General features: G+C 24.7%; 1 protein-coding gene across 1 annotated transcript in view; it reads left to right on the forward strand.

Annotated features, from left to right (window-relative positions):
• Window positions 1–15,511, forward strand: part of LOC100202359 (RRP12-like protein) — an 86,626-nt gene extending 71,115 nt beyond the window's left edge. The window contains exons 24-35 of the mRNA XM_065792760.1: window positions 1,459–1,567; window positions 3,962–4,069; window positions 8,392–8,495; window positions 8,574–8,627; window positions 9,285–9,376; window positions 11,228–11,336; window positions 12,203–12,337; window positions 12,524–12,599; window positions 12,686–12,823; window positions 13,247–13,407; window positions 14,989–15,071; window positions 15,191–15,511. Of these exons, the coding sequence (XP_065648832.1) occupies window positions 1,459–1,567; window positions 3,962–4,069; window positions 8,392–8,495; window positions 8,574–8,627; window positions 9,285–9,376; window positions 11,228–11,336; window positions 12,203–12,337; window positions 12,524–12,599; window positions 12,686–12,823; window positions 13,247–13,407; window positions 14,989–15,071; window positions 15,191–15,287 (1,266 nt within the window). The 3' untranslated portion in view covers window positions 15,288–15,511. The remainder of the gene's footprint in view (window positions 1–1,458; window positions 1,568–3,961; window positions 4,070–8,391; window positions 8,496–8,573; window positions 8,628–9,284; window positions 9,377–11,227; window positions 11,337–12,202; window positions 12,338–12,523; window positions 12,600–12,685; window positions 12,824–13,246; window positions 13,408–14,988; window positions 15,072–15,190) is intronic.
• Window positions 15,512–20,075: the final 4,564 nt, after the last annotated feature.

Genomic DNA, 20,075 nt, shown 5'->3' on the forward strand with positions numbered 1-20,075 from the left:
AGAGCAACTCTAAAAAACTATTTTAGTGAAATAACTTTATTAATACTTATTCGAGTTGTTTATATAAGAAAATCTTCAGTTTATCGAAGTTTTTACTTACACTCCTTATGTTTACGCATATTGCCTTATTTTCATTAGGTTGAATTTTTAAAATGCACAGGAGAAAGAGAGGTTCGGGTATATGTAATCGTTTGTGACAGGAGGGAAGGGGTTAAGTATTGACAAATATAGGGTGACGTGCTTTATGGATGACCCATAATTGCATTTACAAACGATTTGTTCAACTAAAACAAAAATAAAGATTCTGATTAACTGATTTTTTTTATTTTAGGAGATTAGCAAATAAATCTTTTTTTTTTTTAATGTCTAAATTTCTTTTTTTTTTATTCATGTGTATTTATATGTCAAATAAAATAAGAACTCATAAATAAATTAAAAAGCAATAATATAAATAATTTTAGTTAACATTAAAAAAGATAAAAGATAAAAAATTAAAAGATTTAAAAAAAAAGAAAAAAAGATTTTTTACTAAGTTCTCCTAATATAAAAAGTTTCAGTTAGAATCTTGTCATGCTAACACAAGTTACTTAATTACATAATTTCATTTTGTAAATAAAACTTAACGAAAAAGCACCAGAGCTTTAGTAAAAGCATGTAGACTTAAGTTACGTTACACAAATTTAAAATAAAAATGTGCTTTAACTAAGCATCATTATTCAAAACTTTAAATGCAAAAAACGTAACATTTTATATTCTTTCACATACATTATTAAAAAACTTAACTTTTTTTAACTAAATTTTAGAAAAAACAAAACTTTATCATATTTTTGTTAACTTACGTTACATGAAAATTCCAATAGTTCTTTCGTTATTTTCTTAAAATATATATATTTTATAAAGTATTAAATTTGACCAACAACAATTTGAACATGTTAGCTCCATTTTCACGCTAAATTAATTCTGATTATGCAAATAAATTTATGGTTAAAATAACATTTTACGGTGATACCTTTTTTATCATGCGACAATGAGAAAAACCGTAACTTTTGGAGGTATTAAATGACTTAAATTAATTAATTTTAGTATTAAAGGTATATTTTAAATAAACTTTTGTGTCTACATCAATATTCATTTGCTAAAAGTTGACGAAAAAGAGAATAAAGTTTGGCTACTTTTTTATTTTCTGCCATGTGCCATTTTCTGCCATATATATATATATATATATATATATATATATATATATATATATATATATATATATATATATATATGTCTACTGTGATCCCCAAAAGATAATATATAGGAACTTTTTGTTTTGATGTAATAGCCTTTTATTTTTATTAGTTTAATAGTTTAGATAGGGATTGGTCCCCGTATGATAATACTAATTATATACTACTTGATCATTAAAAACAACCAATAAAACTATTTTTTTGTTTAAACTTTTTTTATTTTTAGGTAATACTTTGTACAAAAGAAGTTGGTGTTAAAGCAAAAACAGCAGCATTTGATCTTTTGGTTGATATTGGAACATCACTTGTTTTCTTAAGCAGTAAACCAAAAGAAGGTTTTATAATTTTTTAAAAAGTTGAATAGTTTAATGTTGAATAGTTGTGCACAAGCAGATGTTTCTGAGCAATTTTTATAACATGTATGTTTTATCTTTTAAAATATCAGCAAATATCTTGTAAAAATTATTTACTGATACTTCTATAAAATCAGTGTGATACTTCTATAAAATCAGGCAAGCGGTCACTTTAACTGTTTAACACTTGGAATTAATGGTCTTTTTTTTTTTGAAAGTCAATTTTTTTTTTTCCTTTGTTTACGTTTTTATTATAGTAATAGACTGAACTTAATGCTTAAACTGAACTTAATGCTTAAACTGAACTTAATGCTTAAAAATTAACGAATTTGTATTCCTTTCAAAATAATAAATTTGAATAAAATGAATGCATTTTTAACCTTGTTTTTCAAATCTCTGATTTTTTTCAGCCAGTCAAAGTAGCAATTTTAGTCGTTTGAGGCAGTCCTTGTCCTTTGACCGCCCATTTATTTCCAAGCTAATAAAGTTTTTTTAAATATATACAAACTACTAGTTAGGACTTGTAAAATAGGTCATTGTTTTGTACTTGTTAGGACTTGTAAAATAGGTCATTTTGTTTTTTGCCTTATTACTTTTTCTGTTTTACTGATTATTATTAGTACAACACCTTATGAAAATCTTTATAAAAGTTTTAATGAATAACAATTATGTTGAAAAACAACTTGGTACAATTTATGTATGTACAGTTGTATAACAAATTATTGATAAAGAAATAACAAAAAAAAAGAAATACTTGGTCTTTAAAATATATCACATAAAACTTAAAGAATGATGACTAAAGTAACCATCCACAAAAATGTCTTATTTTAAAAGCAGTATTTATTGAATGGTTTCATGAGCTTATGATCATTGAACTTTTTTTTAAGATTGATTAAGCATTTCAATGTACAGAAGCTTAATAAATAGTTAAAAGCTAAAAGAAAAGTTGCAACAGTTAGCAATCTAAATTTTTTACTCTCTTTGTTTGTGTTTACTTTTTATATTTACTTTACTGTTGGTAAATGGTTCAATAAGTTTCATATATGATTTATAAATTAAAAATATGATTTATAAATTAAAAAATTTATTATTATACCTGATAGCGCTGATCACAATAGATCAGCAAAATATCAAATACTATATTTTAAAATGAAAACAAATATATTTGTTCAAAAAGTTTATATGCAGCTGTATTTATTAAATTATACATCTATTGTATAAGAAGAAAATGACTTTATATTATATATATATTTATATTTATATATATATATATATATATATATATATATATATATATATATATATAATTATAAAAAAATCAAAGATATATTTAAAAATAGCACTACGCGCTAAAATAAAATATAAATAGCATAAATTAATGTTTAAAGAAGATTACTTATTTTAACAAAAATATTTTAAAAACTATTATGAACTAAAATAAGATTTTTTATAAATATTTTTGACTTTTTATGAAAAACTAATTTACCCCTTTTTTTATTATCTAAATAGAAAAAATATAACTTTAGATTAATTTTACAAATTTATGATTAAATGTTGAACAACCAAAAAATACTAAGTTAAACTAGAATGAATAAATACAAAGAACAGAAAATAAGCATCTTTAATGTTAGCTCAAAATATACAATGTCACAAGGTGTTTTGTTTAAAAATGATTTACTTTGTTTAAATAAGGCTGGAACTGGAATCTGTTCAATCTGATTAGACAAAGTACTCATAAGATAACAATATTTGTGTCATAGTAATAGTTTATATATCATACAGTTGCTCCTTGGCTTAATATTTACAATATATAAAATTATTAATAAAATAAAATTTTATTTAAGCATATTAAAATTGTACTTTTTGTTATTTTATAAATAAGTTTTCACTTTTTAGACAAAATTAATGCAACAATTTAATGTATGACATTAATATTCTATCTGTGATATTTCAGATTTCTATCCGTGATTTTTCAGATTTACATTAGATTATATTAATATTATTGCAAAGATAAAAAAGAAATTAAAACATAAATATTTTAATTTACATTTTTCAAAGTCATCAACTGTAATGTAAATCAATGTAAATGATTAGGCAAGTTCAAATTAGTGGTTCGTTTTGTTTATTATGACAAATTTAAAGTAACATTGGTAGAAATTTCTTCTTGTCAATCATTATTGGACATTATTTTAAAGCATTTTTATGTAAATAAATTTTTAAACAATAGTTCTGAACAAAGCAAATCACAAAAATTTACAACTTTTTAAACAAGAATTTATATATAAAAAACGTTTTTTTGTGATATTGTAAATAAAAAATTGTTTTTATGAAAATATTGAATAACTTACAATAGATTTCTAAGATTTTTTCTTTTAGAATGTATTGAAGAATATTTTAAGATAGTAATGGCTGGATTGGCTGCTTCACCTCACATGATAAGTGCAACACTGTTAGCATTCACCAAACTTATTTTTGAATATAGATGTAAGTTTTCTTGTTTGTGAACTAAAGTTTTTTTTTGTTTTTTTTTTATACTTGTATAAATTCAAAATTTAAAATCTAAAATATAAACTTATCTAAAAAGATACACCTATTTTTTATATATTATACATATATATATACATATATATATATACTTATCTAACTTTTATCTTCGACAGTTAGATAAGTGTTTTTTACTAATTTATTATTGCTCTGTTCTTTAAGAACATTGAGCACTCTATTTGTAAAATACACTAACATAATTTACATATATATATGTATATATATATATGTATAAGATGGGTTAATGAGAAGCTATTCATTTTTAAAAAGAAAATAACTTAAAGCTTAAACTAAAAACATATTTTTCAAAAAATTGTTTAAGTTATTTGACTGAGTTCGAGAACGATCAAATATTAAATAAAATGATTTATTAGATGTGATAAATGATGCATTAGATGTAGACAAAACTTATTAGTTAGTGGCATAAATTTGACTTTGACAAATAGGATAAGTCTTTAAGTAGAATGCCAAGAATTTGTATAGCGGTTGTTGTCACTAAGGGTGATTAAAAGGCAAGTAAATTATCAATTATCTAATCGGACTTATATTATTTTTTTTGTAAACCTAATAAAAAGGAACATAACATATGATTCAGGTTGACTATGCTTACAGTTTCTCTCCCAACAGTAAGTAAAATTATGATATCTTATTTCGAAAAGTACAACAATTCAAATAGTTATAGATGGTAGTGTACATACTGACATACATACATGCATACATACATACATACATACATACATACATACATACATACATACATACATACATACATACATACACATACATATGTATGTATGAATGTATGTATGTATGTTTCATTATATGTCTAATGCTGCATTCATATATTGTCATATATTATATAAATGCAGCATTAGATATACACTGATGACATCATACTGAATTAGACAACTGCAGAGGCTTCAGTACATACATTGATTGACTAATAGGAAGAACACATAAGGAGTGCTACTACATCAGCTAAGGGTTTGAGTTGCGGCCCCAATCATTTTCATTGATCTTTGTTTTTCTTCTATTTTTAAAAAATTAAAGCTCACATTTCATGAATTAAAGAGAACAAAGTATGTTAGAAAATTGTGTTCTTGGATACATGGTATCCGTGGTGTGTATGTGTGTGTGTATATATAAGTATATTAGGGTGTTTCATATTTTATCAATTTTTGAAATTGAATTTGCGAATCGATTTATAAATTGACCATTTATATGAAAATAAGTTTGAGCAAAGAAAAAATAATAAAATTTTTAGGATCCCCACTAGTTCGATTTTGGGCAATTAATGTTGGGTGTTTTAAATGCCTGGTGGGGACCTTAAAATTTATTCTATATATATTTTTTTTATTATTTTAAATATTATATGTTGGATTGAATATTAATTACATAAAAGGAGTATGTTGAAAAAATTAAGAAATTAGTCTACAGAATCTTCTGAAATTGGTGAAAAATCCAAATTTTCCTTGACAAAAACCTATTTTATCACTAGGTGGCATATAAAAAATGTTTTTGATTTTGTAATAAATTGTTTCCAGAAACGGAAAAAACTATAAACTGGATAGTTTTTATAATAGTCTCAAATTAAGTCTTTAAAAAAAATTTGAAGCCCCTACTTAATAAACATTAGAGCGCAATAAATTTAAAAATCCAGAAATTCGGTCGGAAAATATTATTAAAAAATGTATAAGCCAAAGTACTTAAACAATAATTTAAAATTTAACAACTACTTTCCAATGCTAAGTCAAAGTATTTAAAACTAAATTTGCGTTCTAATAACAAGAAGTCTAATATTTTAAAAAATAATATTCAAAATGGCTAAAGACTAAAAGCTAGAGCATCTTTACTTGAAAAAGAAAACCTGATAGAAAACTTACATCTAATAACTTTTGCAACAAATAAAGAATTAATTCTTAACTTTCAGTTTAAAAGATCTATTAAGAAGTTTAAAAGATCTAGTAACATGTTAACTCTGTCCAAAAAATTTATTAGTTGTACTAATGATAAATTCACAAAATCCTCCAGTCTTGTCAATTGCCCTGAAAACTGTATTCTTTTTGCAATAAAAAAACTTTGGTTAGATGGTACAAAGATGGTTTATTTACGGAAATCTTCAAGTTCTTTAAGGTAATTCCTTTGAACTTATTCAGCTAGTAGATGATTAAGGTTTTTTTTTTAATACCACTCCAATTTTTTTTTTTTTTTAATTGTTATATGTATGGGTTTATAGCTAAATAATATAATAGCTATTAGGTGGTTTGATTAATTATTGATTAAATAAAATTTCTTATCAAATAATAAAATAAATATGTAATATGATGAGTTGTTATAAATGTGTCATTAAAATTTTAATTTCATTTAATGTATTATCGTAATTTTTGCAGGGATAGTATCACTCAATTAATTTTATAGTTGGAAGACATTAAAGAAAAGTAAGAGTAAGGACTCTAAAGTAGCAGAGAAATCTAGGGAAGAATTCAAAAAAAGGAGGAGCAGGTTTTTAGGATTGGTAAAAATAATATTAAGGAAACCTTAAAAAATGAGTCTTAATAAAATTTCATATTATGTTGGTATCAAATTTTTAAAATACCAAACAACCAGTCGCCTTTGGGGAGAAAAGACATGAGATATTAGACTGTAAATAAAGAAAAGAACCAGTTAAAAAATTGTAATATTAAACAATTACCCCAAGTAGTTATAAATGGTATTAGTACAGAATCAAATATTATTTTTGATTTAGTGCAGCCCGGCCAAAAGAATCAAAAACAAGTGTTAGGGAAGGGTTTTGTTAAAAATATTGCGATGAGTATCAAAGAATCATCAGTATCAAAAAATATTTCATCAAGAGATCTAATGCATATAAAAGCACATTTTGATGGAAAAATTATTGAAGATATCACAGAAGATAAAAAATCTAAAAGAGATCGATTTGCAGTCTTAATAAATATTGATGGTAAAATGATGCTTCTTGGTATTCCAGCTATTGATTATGGTACTGGACAAGCTCAATATGATGCTTTAGTTAAAATACTGGATGAATATGGAATATGTGATGATGTTAAAAGACTGTTGTTTTGATACAACTGCTACAAATACAGGAAGACTTTCTGGTACTAATGTCAGGTTTAGTCACAAACATAATTCAATTGTACTAGAGCTGGCTTGCAGGAGACATGTTGATGAATTACATCTAAAACACTTCTGTGAAAAACAGTGCTGTGGAAAAACTAAATCTCCAGAAAATTTAATCTTTAAATGGTTTCAATTAAACTGGAGTGATATTAAAAGTAGCAATGACTCTTCAAAGTTTGTAAAATATGATATTCAATCTATTGCTAACACTTTTGTAGAAATCCATAGACTCGATGCTAAAAATTTTTGCAAGATGGCTCTAAAGGAAAATATTTTCCCCAGAGGAGATTACAAAGAGCTATTGAAACTGACTCTTAAGTACTTATACTCTGAAAGAGTTTTATTAAATTCAAGCTGCAGGGTCTGTGTTGCATGCACATTTTATGTCCAAAGCTATTTATTATCTCTAGATTAAGATATTGAGTTCACAACTTTCTTATGAATTGAAAGATAATCAAAAGAAAGAAGTGCAGTCTACAGCCGAGTTAATCTCGATCTTTTATTTTGTCTGGGTTGTAAAAACTTCTATAGTTTACGTTGCGCCTTACCAAGATATAAAAGCCTATTGGCAAATGACGAAATATAGAGAATACATAGAACAGTATGTTCAGAATTCTGAAACAATTTTTAATGGAATTGATGCCACAATGTTTTCAATAGAGTCGCATTTGTGGTACCTTAATGAAACTTTTTCATCAATTTCAGAAGATTTTGTAGACTGATTTCCTAATTTTTTTAACATGCTCCTTTTATGTGATTAATATTCAATCTGGCATATAATATTTAAAAGAATAAATAGTCCCTGCCAGGCATTTAAAATACCCAATATTTTTGGCCCAAAACCTAACTGGCAAGGACCCTAAAAATCATCTTCTTTTTTTTTTCTTTTTTTTTGCTCAAACTTATTTTCATATAAATGGTCAATTTATAAATTGATTCGCGAGTTTAGTTTCAAAAATTGATAAAGTATATCTATATTTTGTTTATATATATATGTGTGTGTGTGTGTGTGTATATATATATATATATATATATATATATATATATATATATATATATATATATATATATATATATATATATATATATATATATATATATATATATATATAATTGTATATTAGATTGTCTTTCTTCAAAGTTGGTTGGTTCTATACTTGACACTGCCATATCATTACTCAAGTCAAAATCCAGAGAAGTGATCAAATCTAGCTTGCTGTTCATACGTGTAAATATATTTTATTATTTGCAGAGTAAAAAAAATATTTATCATATATGAGATTATTTCATCTTTTTTTTATATTAGGCTGTTGTCAAAATTTTCGACTCAAATGAATTGATTGAGCACTTACCAACTTTGGTATGATATTTGTACACACATTTACAATTTTTTTTTCTTCTTTTAGTAATTATTTAATAGTTTTTTTATTCTTTAACGGTGGTTGACTAGTTTATATTTGGGTTGATGGTAATTAGTAGACAGAGCTGGTTCCAATTGTTTGGCTGATGACTGAGTTGTTAGATGCAGTTCCTTATCTAATTACAGGGTTGTCACATATTTAGGTAATTCAAAAAAAAGATTTTAAAGAGTGGGAAGAAACATCAATGATATTCGTTGATATATATCATAAAATACATATAAACTTTTTTTATTTTTTGGAATTTTTTTTCTTGTGAGCTTTTTTTCAAAAAAATTTTAGTTTTTTGGTTTAAATAAATCGAAACTGTTTTATTAATCGAATTATTTATTTTATAAATCAAAACTATTTTGTTCATATCAAAATTTAAAATGTGTTTTTTTTTTTAATTTGCATAGTTATCTTGTTCATGACAATCAACCCATAAACCTTGCTTAATCTGTTTAATCCATTTTATTTAAGGGTTTGCTAAACTGAAGTTACATTCAATAACTTTAGTCCATTCAAAAGTTAAATCCAAAAACTATTTGGTATCTATTTATTAAATAGTATAACCATTTGATTTTTTACATTTTTCTAAGAAGCTGACATTATTTTAGATCCCAAATTTATTTGCATGGAATGTAAAAAGCAGTGGTGCTTATCGCCAGCAAGTACGAGTAATATTAGAACGCCTGGATAAAAAATGTGGGTATGTGATTTATTTTTTGGTTATTATTATTTTTTATACTTTAGTTATTTTATAAATTTTTTTATATTATAATAAAAAAAATTTTTATCATTTTTTTATAACTAAACACATATCAAAACATTACAGAAAAAAATGAAACAAAGTAATACTTTATTTATTAAAACATATTTGTAGTTTTTATTTACATAATTGTAAATTTAATAAAATACATTTGTAGTTTTTATTTAAATGATTGTAATCTTATAAAGACATATTTTTAATTTAAAAATTGTGAATGTATTTACAAAAAAGTGAAATCTAAAAACATTTTAGTTTACATATTGTGAATACATTTACAAAAAAATAACATCTAAAAATAATGCAATAACAAGAAATCAAGTTATGGAATCTTTACAACTACTAAAGTTTTTAAAAGAACTAAAATTGAAGCAAAAGTTCATTGAAAAAATTTGAATGTTGATTTTATTAAGGGAAAAGATTGTGAAGAATAATTTATTATTAGGGCTATTTGAAAATAAAAAAAATTCTTATTTATTATTGACTCTGTGAAACACCTCTATTTCTAATATATAATATATTTTATATATTATACATTTTACAAGAAATTAAAATTATGATTTAAATATATATAATATGTTTTGATTTCTTAATTGATAAACTTTTAAATTGATCTAAAAGTTAAATGAAATTGTTAAATGTAAATTATTTTTTAAATCTTGATGCTTTGAAACTTCCAAGTCTTTTTTTTTTTTTATTTTATCTATTTTTATTGTTTGTTTTTTAAATTTTTAATATATATTTTCTTAAACTTTATTCTTTAGCAGGCCATTATTTAATTCAATGCACTTCTTGTTTATAGAAGTTTGTATGTGTAATGCGACAATATATATCTTTTAGCTTTTGTAAGCTATTTTTTTCAGAGGTTTTCAGTTAGAGTTATTTTTACTTCAATTTTTTAAGTTGCTTTAAAACCATCCAATAGATTGACATAAGAAATCATTAGATAGAAACTATTGATATCAAATTAAAAATCTTTATATTTTTTTTAACCTTTTTTTATATATAATAGAATATATAATAAAAAGTTTCTGAATTGTGGTTGTAACCACTAAAATGTGGAGTCTAAATTTGTTTTTTAGTTAAATTCCTAACAAGTTTACTTTTGCCAGTTCTTAAATATCAGATGTAGAAGTAATGTTTTTAAAAATATCACCAATCCATCGTCCACCAATCCATGTCTGTTAAATATGAAATTGAATGAGGAAGCTATCAATATAATTCCACCACCTAAATACCTGAATATAGAAAAATAAAGTTGTTGATCTCCTTTTCTCAGATAAAAATCTTTCTTAAAAAAACTTATAACTTTGTTTTAATCATGCATATATATAATAGTTTATGTTATTCATAAATATACATAAATATGGATATTTATGCATAAAAGTTGGGGTTTTAGTGAAAGAGTTCAATACAAATACATTCTGTATGTTGTAGAAAAATGACTATTTTTCTACAACATACAGAATGTATTTGTATTGAACTCTTTTATTTTAGTTCCTTTTAAGATGTTTAAAAACAGTTTTTTTAATAATAACTTGTTGCACTAATATTCAGATTTTATATTTCCACAAAATATATTGTGTCATTCAAAACATATGACGATATAAAGTTTAGAACTTTTTTGTGTTTTACAGATTTAAATAAAGATAAACAAATCTTATGTCAACTTACCGAAAAGAGTAGTTTAAAAAACCTTAAGTAAAAATAACATCAAATTAAAACCTTTATAAAAGAGTTGTAAGTATCATCTGCAATCAAAATGGTCAACTTACTTAATAATTTTTTTTTAAGGTATCATTTAGTTAGAAATTTTGTGCCTGACGAACATAAGCGATTTATTATACAAATTCATAAAACTCTTATGAGAAGCAAACGCCAAAAAGAAGCAAAGAGAAACCAGGTATATTTCCATAAAATTGTAATTTAAGTAAACATTTTTATGTAAAAATTAAAAAATGAAAAAGGTTAAATCAAAAATAATAAAAATAGAACTATAAGGTAAAAAATAAAAAGTTATACCAAAACTGTTTGCTGTGTAAGTGAGAGAAATAAAGAGTTTCACCACTTCCATTTTGAGATATAAACAGTTCAGCTTTCAACATTTTTATTTTATCATTGCATTTTTAAAATTGCTGTGGTGTTCCTAAATGAATAGGACCAAACCCTTAATATACACTAGGTATACTTCTTGGTTATTTCTTATATGCCTGGTTTAATGTGGATTTAACTCACACGTTTTAGTGAAAAAAATGTGCGAAACGAAATCTTGGGTTTTTTTGTTTTGTTTTTTTTGTTATGATGCTTTACCTCATTTGAATAATGCAAGTCATTTTTGTTTTTAAGTTGTTTAATGTGAAGTTCTTGACTATAAGAGGTTTTGTTTACTTATAAAGTTTCGTATTCCTCAAAATTTCAAAAAAGTTTTGTTTGCTTAAAACAATTTACTTTTGTTAATATTTTTATCATAAAATTTGTACAAATATGATTTTAAATTTTGATTTGTTTCTATTTGACATAAATTAGTTCAAGTTAAATAAGTATTTTGATTTTCTGTTACAAAGTTTCTTATGCAACAAATATTGATGTGTGCTCTTTTACGACACACATTGGTATTTTTTTTACACAAAGATTAAAAAAAGTTTGAAAATAACAAGCTAAATGTAAACAAAAAAACAACTAATTGTTTAATATACAATGAGTATGTATTGCTTAATATGTATTAATATGTATTATTTAATATGTTTAATTAGTATGTTTTTCCTATAGGATGAAGAAGTTGATGATGAAGAAGAAAAAACATCTAAAAAAGGAGCTACTTTATGGCAGGATGTGCTAGCTGACTCTGATAATGAAGAAAATAAACCGGCTCCTAGTATTAAAAAGCCAAATAAAAAGGGAAAGGTATTATTTGTTTGAGTTAAAAATGGCGAGATGTTAAGATATCTGAGAAAAATGGTGAATGGCGAGATGTTAAGATATCTGAGAAAAATGGTGAATGGCGAGATGTTAAGATATCTGAGAAAAATGTTAAAAGAAAGTCGTTTCTGTGTACTTTTTATTCTTTTTTTATGAATTATTTTTACTCAGGAAAATAAAAGTTGGATTCTTGAGGGTGAAGATGAAGTTGACTTATTAGACTCAAAAGTTGCTAAAAATATTGTTGGTATAGAATTTATTATAAATAAAATCGTAAATTTTTAATACTACATAATTTATACAAATTTTTCTTTTTTTTTTCTTTTTTGAAAGCTTTTAAACCAAAGCAAGCGAAGCAAAAGTTTAGTTTTCCACTTAATAATGACGGGAAATTATTAATTGATGATGAAGACAATAAAAATAAAGATGAAGATACGCCACTAAACATAGGTGCTACAGACATTTTATCAGGTGAGTTTTAATGTTGTTTCTACAAGTGATACCTGTCAATATCCAAGCACCATTAATAAGATTTTTTTGTAAAAAGATTTACCAATAGTCCATCAAATTAGCAACAGATCATTATTATTACTAATATAACAATAAGTTTATTGATAGAAATAGTCACCAATAGTGTTTCCAAGTGAAAATGTATTTATAATGTATGAAGTGAAAATTAATACTTGAAATTCAAATAATAAATCTCTTTAAAAACAGAAGTTTTATATCAAGAAAAAGGTAAATAAAGGATTATCCGGACAAAATCCGGTCCGGTTTTTGCTAAAATCCGATTTTTGCTAAAATCCGATTTTATCAGGATATCCGGTTTTGCTAGTTAATATTGCTTGTTACTATTTTTTCTGTCACTATTTTTAAAATAAATTATTATTTAAGGTTTTGATAAAACTCCTAAACAAATAAAACTGGGAAAACGCAAACATCTTGAAGATATGCCAGAAAATGAAAGTTCTCTTTCTACATATAAACCTGGTGGTGCTGGAATTCATCGTGATGTAACTAAAAAGAAAAACTATGGAGAAGAGTACAAGGCTAAGGTTAATCTTATTAAATCTATTTATCTAAAGATTTTACTTATTTTTATAAAATCTTGTTATTGGTATCTAAAATTTTTACAAAAATTTAATAATATTTACTAAGTCTGTGAGAAATTATTAAAAAATTGCCTAAAATATTTTTTTTTTTTAATTTTTTACCTTGACAATAATTTTACTTGTTTTCCTATTTCAAAAAAACTTGGAGATAAAATGTTAGCATTTTGGGTATGTCAGTTATAAGAGTAAAAAATAAACATACTGTGTTTCTAAGTGTGTCACGCCTATGTGCGATATACACTGCATGAAGGTCACTGTCAGTAAATAATATGGTCATATAATAAATAACAACACTGTCAAGTATCAGTCACAAATTTTTGTTAGTTACAGATACTGATGGTCGGTCTGCAGTAGTCGTCTACTATTCTCGTTAATATGCTTTATAATTTTACTATTAAAACGTACAATTAACATCTTATTAATCATTAAATCAATTAAGTCATTCCGCATCTGGCCTCCTTCCTCTGCTAAAAATCTGTAGCGTCTCTTTCTGACAGATTCTCTATTTAACTTTAGATATCTAACATCTCTTCCAAGATAATTTACTACACTAACAATAAAGATCATTTATTCAGATAGCATTCATCTTGAACGCTTAGGCTAGCCCTTTGCTAATGAAAGTTTTCAGGGTCGATGATACGGGTTTCAAAGTGGAGGGGTACAATCATCAATTTCTAAAAAAAATCCTCTATATCTAGAAATTTCCAAAAAATTTTAACAAAAAGAATAATCCTTTTAGAAAAAACGCGGAGAAGCCAGTGCCCTCTTGGCTCCTCCCTCGGGTTGTTGCTGCAATGCTTCTCTTTTTTTGCTCTAAAACATGTTGGTCTAAACTGGTGCATGCTTTTTGAGCTTGATTTATAAAAATTAACATTTTTAATTGGGACAATAACTTCTGATTCAACACTTTGAGATTCAACTAAATTAATATAAAGCTCAGTTACACATTTACTTCAAAAGGAAAGAATTCTATGGAAGTCTATCATAACTTCAAGTAATAATAGACATATTTATAACGTAAAGCAACGCTATAAAATAGGCGTTGCTCTACATTGCTGCAGTTTTCTCTTGGTCAAAATGTCCTATAATATCCCGTAGAATTTTAAAGGAATTAAGTTAATATAAAATCAAACTAGTATAAAATGAAATAAGCAATCAAGCCGTTTCAATAAAAAGTTTATTAAAAGCATAAACTTTATCACGTTAAAGTAAAAGTTGAAAACCCGTATATTTTAATTCAACGTGGAGTCTAACAAGCCATTATTATCCTAATTTCTGACTTTGTGGTACCTTTTTCAAATTATGTTTCTAAAAATGAATAGTGTGAATTTTTTTTGTCTCGAAGCTACAGGTTTGGTTTTATAACAAATTTTCGGGGGTTTATTTTTCTTAAGAGTCTATACCAGTTGAATTTTTCTCCTCTTTTTTTCTAAAGAGTCTATACCAATAGAGTTTTTATCTTCTTTTTTTACATTAGAATAGTTAGTAATACTAGTAATCATAAAATTATTTTTTTTAACTTAGAAAGCGCGTGGTGATGTAAAATTAAAAGGAAAACCGGATCCATTTGCTTACGTTCCACTTGATCGTCAAACTATGAACAAAAGGTAAAAGTTTCTGACCTATTTAAAAAACTATGCTTTAAAATTATGGTTTCATGTTTTTGGTCTTTTTAGTTTAGTTATTTATTTTGAACCAAGAGCTTAACTTTATTATTTCTCGATAGGAAAAAATCTAAACTAACAGGACGGTTTGATGGCTTAGTAAAGGCTGCTCGTCGTGGGGCGATTAAAGGAAGTAAAAATAAAAGAAAGAATAATTGAGAATTATTTACATCTGAGTACAAATACTTTTCTGGCTCCACTATTTTAGTAAACGGACAATTTTCATAGCAAACCAATTTGCTTTGATTTTTTGGCATCCGTGCGAATATGATTTGATGAGGTTAATACAAATACAATAATATGGTACGAATTAATGTAATAAAATAAGCTTACATCTTGTAATATCTTGATTGTAATAGACAGATCAAAGTATACATGTTTAAGTGATTTTTTTCTTTTAAAAATCTTGAGTTCAAATTTTAAAGCATGAAACACAACATCTGTATGACCAATAAAAACTGCTTTATAAATTGCCACTCCCGTTGCGGTTCTCTGTGATGAAAGCGACCGATGAATTTCACTTAGAACTATTAAAACAATTTTAAACTGTTTTAAAAGTTTTTGCTGTTGTAAGAAGTTTTTAGGTAAAAGTTTTTCTTAATATTCATTTGAAGTTTGTATCAAAAGTTTTTTATACATAATGATCACAAAGTTTTCTTTAAAAAAAATTTAAGACCTAAACTAAAAAAAAATCGCAAAATTTATTAAGATACTAAACCGTTTAATAAAAAATTGAATCAACAAAATCTAAAGGACACCATAACAAATCCAGATTTTAAATAAAAACTTGGAGGTGGTAACTTTTCATTTATCCTTTTTATTCCACCTGTAAAAACAATGCAACATTGTACTAAAGTAATTAGTATAACAAAATAGCATATCGATCACTCAATTTTTTCTCGATAAAGTAATAAATTAAAAAATGAATTATGATTTCATCATAATATGATGAAATAATAAATTAAAAAATGAATTATAATGAAATCATGTTATGAATTCATCATATTATATGCTGACTAGGGTATGTCGTACTTTTTTTTTCTTCCAAAAATTGAAAATTCCCTATTCTAAAAACTTGTATTTTTATATAATATTACTAAAAAAAGCTTAGATTAAAAAATCTGAAATGATTAAGCTAACGGGAATCGTGATATAGGATTCATTTAAATTCACGGAAAATTCCATACGAGATTAGCAAATTTTTGCTTGTGGTTGTATATTTTTGAAAGCTTCAACTTTTTTTAATTATTTTCTTGATCTATTATTATTAAAACTTTTATAATAGTTTCTATTTATAATCATTTATCTATCATTTAGTTATCTATTTGATAAAGAAAGAATTCTTTTTATTCTAATTTTTTTAACAAAACAAATTTTACATTTTTTTTATTTTTGTCATGTATTTCATATCGAGGAGCTTATCTTTGGAACAAAATAGTTTTGAAAAAAATTTAAATTTTTCCATGAATGGAATTATCTTTCATTTAAGAATAAACTAAAAGAAATTGTTTTATCTTTTGAAGACATATTTTTATATTTTTAAATTCTCCTGAAAATGAGTATGAAGCTTATTACATAAGGTAATATATAATAGTATATCTGATCCACATCTTATGTGTTTATGAAAACAGTACTTTTTTAAAATATTTTTGTATTTATATATAAAAGTATCAACAATTTCTTTTTACCAATTTTATTTATATATTCTTACGAAATTTATGTTCTCGCTGATTATTACTACGACGTTGTTTTTATTTTTTTTATTTTATGTTTCATGTTAATTTAATGTACTTAATTTTCACAAACGGTTCCCAATGATAAGTCCTGAAGGTCTTCTGCGAGTCTCCATGTTTTTTTATTTGTTTTTATACCTGTATATTTTGTAATATTTTTTTATTGTATAACGATTTTTATCTTAACTATCTTTTTGTATAAATTTATTGAATATTTAAGAAAAGAACAATAAAAAAAAAAAAATAAGTATTTTATCGGATAATTTCTTTTGTTTTTATTGTTTCTTTCTAGTAAAAACAGACCATAGGCCGGATGAATAAAAAAAGCAATATACGTTTTTCGAAACTCAACTTTTATTATGCAAAATATATCCACAAGATAATACAGAACACAAAATTTTGAGTAAACAAACCGATCATCGCTGTAAAAGACATTTAATTAAAATGAGTAATAATAACGATTTTAGTTCTCCAAACACAATCTATTAATGAATTTAAACTATTTAGTTTTATAGGAACAAAGTCTTTTCTACCAGTAAGTAAAAAAACTACATTTAGATCAAATTTAAGATAATTTGGACAGAATTTAACAAGGAAGTTCACGCCTCATTACCTACCAATTCATCGGTAAAGCATGAGGTTTGAACTACCTGGTTAAATGTTCCTGAGTGCTCTGTGATAAGATCGTTAGAACTTCTCGAAGAATCTAAATAAATAGAAAAAAGCAACAACTTAACAAATTACTGCAATGATGCATATATAGTCAGAGCTGGCATCAAATATGCTAGGATATTCTATCCGATTTAGGATATTTATTTCTGGATATAGAATATCCTGAGTAAAAATGAGAGATATATAGTTAGCAAGAAGAAGATAGCTACTCGAGACATATGTATACAGCTTTGCTTTGAGGCCTTCAATAGTCTTCCCAGTCTGCTAATTAGACCCAGGATATTATTGCTTCACCTCACCCCCTCAGCCCATTAAAGATTTATAAGTAGATAAAAACCTTCTTGTTATATAGTAAACCATATAGCGACTTTGAACTTATTATAAAGAAAACTCTAACTACTAACAAAGGATTAGGAGCAACAGGATATAAAAAGATTCTATTAAATTAAGCGTGAACCAAAACTGTAACAAAAATAATGACAGTTACTATTTTATTACAGTTACTATTTTGTTGTAATATATAAGACTGCTTATTGTTGTTTTATAAAAAAAAAAAAAATAATTACAAATATGCTTGAATATTACTTTTTAACTTTCCAAAATAATCACTAACTCTATATATCGTCGCTGAAAAACAAAGTTATAAGTACAAGTTTTTAAAAAAATCAAGTACAAGCTTTGATTTTATATATATATATATATATATATATATATATATATATATACATATATATATCTGCGTGTGTGTGTGTGTATTACTTATATATGTGTATGTATATACATATATTGTATAAATATATATATTATGTATATTATATGTATGTATATTTATAAATATGTATATATATATGATGTATGTATATATATATATACATACATATATATACATATATTTATACATATATATGTGTATATATATTTATATATATATATATATATATATATATATATATATATAAATATATATATATATATATATATATATATATATATATATATATATATATATATATATATATATATATATATATATATATATATATAAAGCAACAATTAAATTATGCTTTATCATAAAATAGTATTATTTCATAATAAATCATATAAAATTCAAAAGAACTGTACAAATTATGATGATGTCATTAAGACTGTCAAGAAGCGATATAAAAAATTCTTGTCAGATTATTCGGAAAGTTTTCATTCTTCTAACTATCTGCTTAATGAGGTTTCTAAGTTTAGCAATATTACTTGTGTTTACTATTTTTTTCAGGTACCATTTGAGAACTGAGTATCAGGTATTAATTGAGAAGTTCCTTGTTTGCCAGGTGGGGAAATAAAAGTAATCTTACAAGCAGCACACTTACTAGCAATATTAAAACTTTTAATAGTCATAATTGATGATAAGGAGGGAATTCAGTGAGGTAGCCACAACCAAATGTTATTGCCTTATCTGACATTTTTTCAGTATATGCCTCTGAAACAAAATTTATGAATAAACTAGAGGTAATTGATATAAGGAACTTCATTGTATTGTGGTGCTTGTATTCAGACCATGTTGTACTTAACAGTTCTCATATTAAAGATTTAAACATTTTTGAAACAGTACCAAGAGAAACATTAAATCTACCAACTATGTGATTGCTTTACAATCCAAGGCGTAATTTCAACAGAACAGGTAAAAATTCATCTTGTGAACATAATTTTCTATACCTATCACGTTTTTTTGGTGTTTTTTACAATTGGTTTTATAAGGTCATGGAGAATGTTCAAAACTTTCATGGAAGTAATGTTTGAATAGAAGTTACATTTCTCGTCAGTTGTTAATAACTATTTGTTGACTTTGTTTTGAAGATTACTTTTGACTTTATTTTTAATTATGTTTTCCTGAAATTTGTAATTTTCTGTTTTGAAAATAAAGATAATGAATTAATTTTTGTAGTTTGTCAATATTAGTTTTTTTCAGGTTACTTATTAAAAAAATTGAGTCTTGAGCTTGAGAGAACTCTTCAAGATTAGAAAGTGGATTAATATAATTTTTATTTTCATCTACTACTTCGACTACTACTGGTACTGGTTCAATAATAAAGTCAATGCTTTTTTTGGACTAAAATTGACACTAAGTAATAAGGAACTAGAACATGGCTGTTTAAAAAAAAATTGTCTCGATTTTGATAAGCAAAATATGGTATAACAGTATGTAATGGAGTTTACGTTTGAGTTAGTATTTACTGTACTATTTCTATTTAGAGGCACAAAAGAGTAACTTTGTCTAAAATTGTCTAAAAGTTATTGGTTTTGCACCAATAACTACTTATTAAAATTAAAGCAAGAATGATAAAAGTTAAAACTCAAAAAGTCGTAACTTCAAAATAATTATATTAGTTTAAAAAAACAAATTTTATCCAAAAAATAAATTGACGTGATTCGAAATTTATTATTCGAAAAATAACTTGAAAACTTATTCGAAAAATAACTTGAAAAAATAGCCTTCATAAAATGTACCTTTTTTAATGTTTGTTTACTCGAAATTTTCTTGCGTTACAAC

Source organism: Hydra vulgaris, chromosome 03 (genome assembly GCF_038396675.1).
Source record: "Hydra vulgaris chromosome 03, alternate assembly HydraT2T_AEP".
Lineage (NCBI taxonomy): Eukaryota > Metazoa > Cnidaria > Hydrozoa > Anthoathecata > Hydridae > Hydra > Hydra vulgaris.